The sequence below is a fragment of the Anastrepha obliqua genome, chromosome 5 (genome assembly GCF_027943255.1).
Source record: "Anastrepha obliqua isolate idAnaObli1 chromosome 5, idAnaObli1_1.0, whole genome shotgun sequence".
Lineage (NCBI taxonomy): Eukaryota > Metazoa > Arthropoda > Insecta > Diptera > Tephritidae > Anastrepha > Anastrepha obliqua.
The window spans coordinates 127,645,458-127,652,642 of NC_072896.1; the positions used below are offsets into that span (position 1 = coordinate 127,645,458).

The window sequence follows — 7,185 nt, forward strand, 5'->3', positions numbered from 1 at the left end:
CCGGTCCCTTAATGGGGAAGGTGCCTCTGCCTGGCTGGTTGATGTCCTCGTGCGAGTAAAGGCTGACATCACTGCCGTCCAAGAGATGCGATGGACGGGGCAAGGTAAGAAAAACATAGGACCTTGCGACGTCTACTACAGCTGCCATGTAAAGGAGCGCAAATTCGGTGTCGGATTTGTTGTGGGAGAGAGACTTCGTCGCCAAGTACTGTCGTTCACTCCGGTGGACGAGCGTCTCGCAACAATCCGCATCAAAGCGCGATTTTTCAACATCTCGCTAATTTGCGCCCACGCCCCGACGGAAGAGAAGGACGATGCGACCAAGGATTCTTTCTATGAGCGCTTGGAACGTTCCTATGAGCGCTGCCCCCGCCACGACATAAAAATCGTGCTTGGCGACTTCAACGCCAGGGTGGGCAAGGAGGGAATTTTTGGTCCCACAGTCGGAAAATTCAGCCTGCACAACGAAACATCCGGTAACGGACAGAGGCTGATCGACTTCGCCGGGGCCCGAAACATGGTAGTCTGTAGCACCAGATTCCAGCATAAGAAGATTCACCAAGCTACCTGGCTGTCTCCAGATCGAAAAACGCGAAACCAGATCGATCATGTTGTGATAGATGGAAGACACGCTTCTAGTGTATTAGATGTACGTACGATCCGAGGACCCAATATCGACTCGGATCATTACCTTGTTGCAGCCAAACTGCGCACACGCCTCTGTACAGCAAAAAACGTACATCTACCTACGCAAAGAATGTTCGACATCGAAAAGCTGCAATCACAACAGACAGCCAGAAGATTCGCCACTCGACTCTCACTCCTGCTCTCGGAGAGCACTGCCCAACACACCGGCATGCGCGAGCAATGGAGCAACATTTCTCGTTCCCTACGTACCGCCGCCGAAGAAGAAATCGGATTCCGGCGAGCCCGGAAAAACAATTGGTACGACGAGGAATGTCATGCTGCCGCCGAAAGAAAAGATGCCGCCTATAGAGCCACGCTGCGATCGGGCGCAACGCGAGCCATGTGGGATCGCTACAGAGAGCTAAAAAAGGAAGAGAGACGTATTATCCGACAGAAGAAACGAGAGGCCGAAATACGTGAGTGCGAGGAGCTTGAGATGCTGGCCAATAGGAACAACGCCCGAAAATTTTACCAGAAAGTTCGGCGGCTTACAGAAGGTTTTAAGACCGGGGCGTTGTCCTGTAAGAACAAAGACGGCGATCTGGTGACTGACGTACAGAGCAATCTTAAATTATGGAGGGAACACTTCTCGCACCTGTTAAACGGTGACAGCTGCGCATGTCATAGAGAATGTGAAGATCCCGATACCCCAATCGTTGACGACGGAGTTGTCGTTCCGTTACCCGACCATGACGAGGTGAGAATAGCAATATCACGGCTAAAGAACAACAAAGCCGCGGGCGCCGACGGACTGCCGGCTGAGCTATTCAAACATGGCGGCGAGGAGCTGGTAAGGTGCATGCATCAGCTCCTATGCAGAATATGGTCGGATGAAAGCATGCCTGCCGATTGGAATTTAAGTGTGCTCTGCCCAATCCATAAGAAGGGTGATCCTGCAATCTGTGCCAATTACCGCGGGATTAGTCTTCTAAATATCGCCTATAAGGTTCTAGCGAGCGTATTGTGTGAAAGGCTGAAGCCCACCGTCAACCAACTGATTGGACCTTATCAGTGTGGCTTCAGACCTGGAAAGTCTACCATCGACCAACTATTCACAATACGCCAAATCTTGGAAAATACCCATGAAAGGAGAATCGACACACACCATCTTTTCGTCGACTTCAAAGCTGCATTCGACAGTACGGAAAGGAGTTACCTGTATGCCGCTATGTCTGAATTTGGTATCCCCGCAAAACTAATACGGTTATGTAAGATGACGTTGCTCAACACCAGCAGCGCCGTCAGAATTGGGAAGGACCTCTCCGAGCCGTTTGATACCAAACGAGGTTTCAGACAGGGTGACTCGCTGTCGTGTGACTTCTTTAACCTGATGTTGGAGAGCATCGTACGAGCCGCAGAACTTAATCGCTCAGGCACAATTTTTTATAAGAGCGTACAATTGCTGGCGTATGCCGATGATATTGACATCATCGGCCTTAACAACCGCGCTGTTAGTTCTGCCTTCTCCAAACTAGATAAAGAGGCAAAGCGAATGGGTTTGGTGGTGAACGAGGACAAAACGAAGTACCTCCTGTCTTCAAACAAACAGTCGGGCGGGGGGATCGGGGACTTTTTACCCCGAGCCCGGAGCTCTTAGAGGGGCTCGGACTCGAGAGTAATTCGAATTATATGAATCAGACATAATTGGAAAGAGCATTTGCAGCTTTCCCCCGGGGTCCGGATATGCTCTCTACGGCCCTGCATGTACACCTCATTCGGCAAAGATAAAAATGGATTGTATAATATATATGTATTGTATATAATTTAAATTTTTATTTTTGATATCATGAACAAATGTAATCTATAAGTATGTATTTACATCTTAAGGTTTAAAAATACGCACTATGCTACTTAATTAAAAATAATTATCTGAAAAAAATCGCAAACAAATTGGACAAATAGCGAATTCTCTTCAACGTTTTAAGGCGGTCAATATGACCGATGCTCAATTGTAATTTATAATATATATTTTCAGCTCTCATTTACATATTTATGTACAATCAGTTTTAAAGCATTTTTCTTTGAATTCCATAAGAAGCTTTTAGGTGAAAAGCTAACTCCTATAAGAACTTCCTGATGGAATATTTCTAACTATAAAAAAAGATATATGTGTAGATGATGATTAACCACACTTAGTCGCGATAAGTTCAATAAATGAATGAATGGAAGGAAGCTTAAAAATACTTCGAGGAATCGTATCCTTTTGGTTAGTTTTTCTTAGTATCAGCTTAAATTTTCTTCTGTTGTTTTTATGAAACTTCGAGCTTATGGCAGTTTTCGGAATATATTGGATTTCGTGGAAGGTATTGCTCTTTCACCGTTTATTCCATACCATCTACTACTCTTTTTATTGTTCTGATATATTACAATTCCAATTGGAACTGCTCTTGGTCTTCTATTTTCAGTGATTGTGTCTTCTTCACTAACTCGACTGGCAGCGGAACGCATTTCCGGAATGGAGTGCGCGGGGTTCCACGGAGCAGGCACGTGGGCAGATTGGCAGGTGGTGTTCGACTTAACGGTGAACCTCTCAGATCCTTGAGAAATGACCGCTCGTAGATAAGCTTCGTGCCTGTGGTTAAAGAAATATATCCGATTAAAAATAAAAATATATATGTAAATGACGCAAACAAATTAACAACGTAAATAAAATTGAGTGAGTGAGTAAAATAATTATCGCGTACATATGGTCTTGTATGCACACATACATATGCCTATTCCATGCACTTGAACAGAAACCAGAAAAGAAATAAATGAGTTTTGCACCAAAGGAGTTCTACAACAAAATGAGTCAACTTCAGTGATATGCACAGCGAAGATTTTGCCATTTTTATTAAACACTCATGTCGTATTATTCGTCTATCTGATAAGTCTGCACATATGCATACTACTATACATATTATATGCACATATGTATATATATAAATATATACTCGTATATGTAGTTAGTATGTATATTCATACATATTTTTTGGGAATGCTATATTATTCCAGGGATTATCAAAATAAAAACAAAGTTTAACACTTTCATTTCCTAGAAACGCTCAAACTTTGAATTGGTGCTTGAATTTGTTAAAATTAATTTAATTTATGGGTTGCACTAATATTTAAAATTGAATTTCTGCTATGCACACATTTTACTCCACTTTCAAACTTTGATAAAATAACTTTTTCGAGAAGTTTACAAAACTTACCACCAGGTGTTGTGGAGAACAATGTACCACCAGGCGTGGATGAGTAGACTTCCGGCATCTGAATGGGGTCCGAGATGACAATTTTTTTTGTTTTCGGGAGGGCATGAGTGAAAGCTTGGCGAGCAGTTGGTGATGCAGACATTTTGTCTTTTTACTTCAGCTTTTTTTGACTAATTTGGCACACAGAGGTGCTATAAAATTGCTTTAAAAAGCCGTTTAAAGCAGATTCACTTAGGTAAAATTTAATCCTTTAGTTTTGCGTAGTCAACGACTCAAATATTTTCCCACCAGAAATCGAAATTGGACAATAAGTTCCCGCACTTTCCGCAATTGATGAACTTTTCTTAAACTTGAATTCTTTTAAGAATCAACTATTATCAACTTCAATTTGGAACTGTGGCGCACTTAGCTGTGACCGACGACTCCCTATGTTCAATTACCGTTCCGACTCAAACGAAAGTTTGAACTTGACTGTTGTGTTTGGGTCGCGGAGAGCTCATATTTATACGAAAGCATGGGCGAACGTGACGTTGTGGAAGTGGTGAGCACACACTCAGTTGCCAGACAGCTCAGCAATACGTTTGTCGACATCGCCCTGTAGGTATGAATATGACGCTGACGCCAACGCCAAAGTCGACGTCGCTTTTGTTTTTGTTTGTTCTAGCATATGCCGAAACGTTCTTACGAGCTATAAAAGTGTTGAAGTTTTTCTGTTGTTATTGCCTCTGTTGGAAGTGATAAATAAAATTATTGCGCACTGTACAAGCGTTTTAGAATTCGCTATTTGTTGATGTTCTCTTCATCACAATGGCCTGAATTCATTAACCTTGTGGGTGAATTTACTGTCCGCGTGCCTGTTCTTTTTTCGTCAATATTTCTGCATTTACTTTTCACTCTCCTATTTGCTTTTATTATTTACAAACACGTTTAACCGAAATTCTTCCCTTTGGTTGATCAACATAAGATTATCATTGATATTCCTAGCATCAACCATATACATTCATATGTATGTATGTATGTATACATGTAAGAAACTACTCTGCATAAGATACATATGTATGTACATATGTATTTCAATTAATAGCTAATTGTGGGTGCTGAAATGTGCACATGTGGATCTAAATATGTATAACATATGCACATAGGGTAGGTTCATATTTATAATCAACGAAGTTGATGGGGAAAACATATGTATGTACATATAACGAACTAATATTTAAATTATTGCGTTTACTTTTCTTGTAATGATGTTGCATTTATTCTGCTCTAGACCAGAGCTGTAACGTTTTGGTGCTCTCGCAACATATTCATTCTTTTCTCAAAATTTTGCACTCTAACCGGACAAAAGTTTCTATCAATACATTCATTTCTAACCATTTTCTACTCTTTGCGTTGGGGTGAATTATTTTAATTTCTCTGTGTATGTACATACATAATTGCGTCAAAAAAGTTGTGCGAAAACTTAACTCTTCCAAAAAATTGTTTTCACATTTATTTTGCTCAGAATATACATACATACATACTACATGTCCATAGAACTTGAGGAAGGGTTGAATTTTTCTAGTTCTATTCTTATATGATAAACGCAATATTTTCGCAGGGTGCAAGGAGGCATTTTTGGAATGTTGCCGTATAGAGGTAATATTTTTTCGAGATAGAAAACGCTATTAATCTAGCCCTTAATATGGCAGCACATTAAAGTAGAAATTAAAATTTGAGTTGTAGTGAAGTCCATGTCACCGTGATTTGTATGTAGATACTATATGAGCAACATCTCGTAAAACTTCCGAGTATTTGTTGAATTTCACTAGATTGACGCAGTTGGGACTTGTGCTCAACGTCATGTACACGTGTATTATTAGGAATTTTCGTTATAGTTACATACATACGTATTTACGGAACACGTAAGCTATGCCAGTGAGCGTATACATATAATACAAACATACACACTATTAACATGTCTACTATGTAAGTGGCTGATGCAATAAATACCTATATGTACATACATACATACATAGGTGGCGCAACGGCGACAACAATACAAATCGTGTAAACAAAGTTGGCATACACCATTTGCATACATAAATATGTTTACAGAATCATGCGAACATAATATCGGCAAACTACACAAAATAATGCCGGCTGTGATAGACGCAAATGAAGTCGACAAACCTGGGAGAGACTTTCAAACGGCGTAGTAAAATTTGCAAATTTGTATGTATGGATGTATGAATTTAACCCTAGACGGCACCATTAACAATTGTTGAGCGATAAAAGAGAATAATCTTGAGAGCGCCAGCTAAATTTAAGCGTCCACAAATTCATACATACATACATTCATTTGTGTGCACATAAAAAACGTGTGGGTTATTGCTGTTGGGAATCTAAGCAAATAGGCGAGAGGCGAACGAAACAAAATACATACATATTATGCATACATATATAAAAACACAAATACAAACATGCGCGCGCTTTAACAAATCTGTAAAAAAAGTTGCGACTACTGAATTGTATTTGCCCATTTGTACATAGTATTTTGATTGACTAAAATACAGCGGATTTTACAGGACGCTTCGTACATATGTATGTACATGCACATTTACGAATCTTTTACATATATTACGTTCTGCCGGCTACAAAACAATAAACAATCGGCATACCTATTTATATGGGCACATGTCCACGCAAATTTATTAGCCAAAAATACATACATATATACATATGTAAGTATGTATGTATGAACGTACTTGTACTACGTCGTAGAGTAGGCGTTGGCGTTAATTTATTATTGGAGCTAACACGTGTGCCAACTTAAGTGTTCCTGTCGTGTTTTCCTACGAAAGCCAAAAACCTGCAAGTACGCATATTATACATACAGAGAGTCACAGTGAAAATCATTCACTTTAATATACTTTTTATATTGGACGAAATAAACAAAGCAGTTCGATTTAAACTTTTTAGGAGTTTTTTATTAATTAATGCACTAAATGCAACTGATATGTACATATGTATAAAAAATCTATAAAATGTGTAGTGTGGGACTATAGAAGAATGGTATCAAAATCAATTTACTTTTTTATCATAACGATTTAAGTTTTTTTTTTCCATTTTTATCAATTGAGTTTTACAATTTTAAACATTCAACTAATCTTTTGGATGCAAATATGTACTTGGTATGTTGTCAGATTAGTTCTTAAAGTGAACCTGTATACATATGTATGTTTATACGTTTGTATATAAAACATTAAAATACGACGCTATATGCTAAGGCAGCATAACTCATCCTGGAAGTTGCAGCCATGGG

General features: G+C 39.6%; 1 protein-coding gene across 1 annotated transcript; it reads right to left on the minus strand.

Annotated features, from left to right (window-relative positions):
* Positions 1-2,422: 2,422 nt before the first annotated feature.
* Positions 2,423-4,362, minus strand: LOC129248322 (eukaryotic translation initiation factor 4E-binding protein). The gene is made up of 2 exons (XM_054887820.1): positions 3,882-4,362; positions 2,423-3,259 (listed from the first exon to the last, which is right to left on the minus strand). Exons 1-2 carry the CDS (start codon positions 4,021-4,023, stop codon positions 3,051-3,053), a joined length of 351 nt encoding a protein of 116 aa, XP_054743795.1. The 5' UTR covers positions 4,024-4,362; the 3' UTR covers positions 2,423-3,050.
* Between the last annotated feature and the right edge of the window lie 2,823 nt (positions 4,363-7,185).

What these genes read in the sequence shown, in the direction of transcription:
- LOC129248322 (XM_054887820.1), bottom strand. Translation starts at nt 4,023, where the DNA reads ATGTCTGCATCACCAACTGCTCGCCAAGCTTTCACTCATGCCCTCCCG. An exon ending in GTTCTCCACAACACCTGGTG is followed by an intron (nt 3,260 to 3,881) that starts GTAAGTTTTGTA and finishes CTTTAACCACAG; the next exon opens with GCACGAAGCTTATCTACGAG.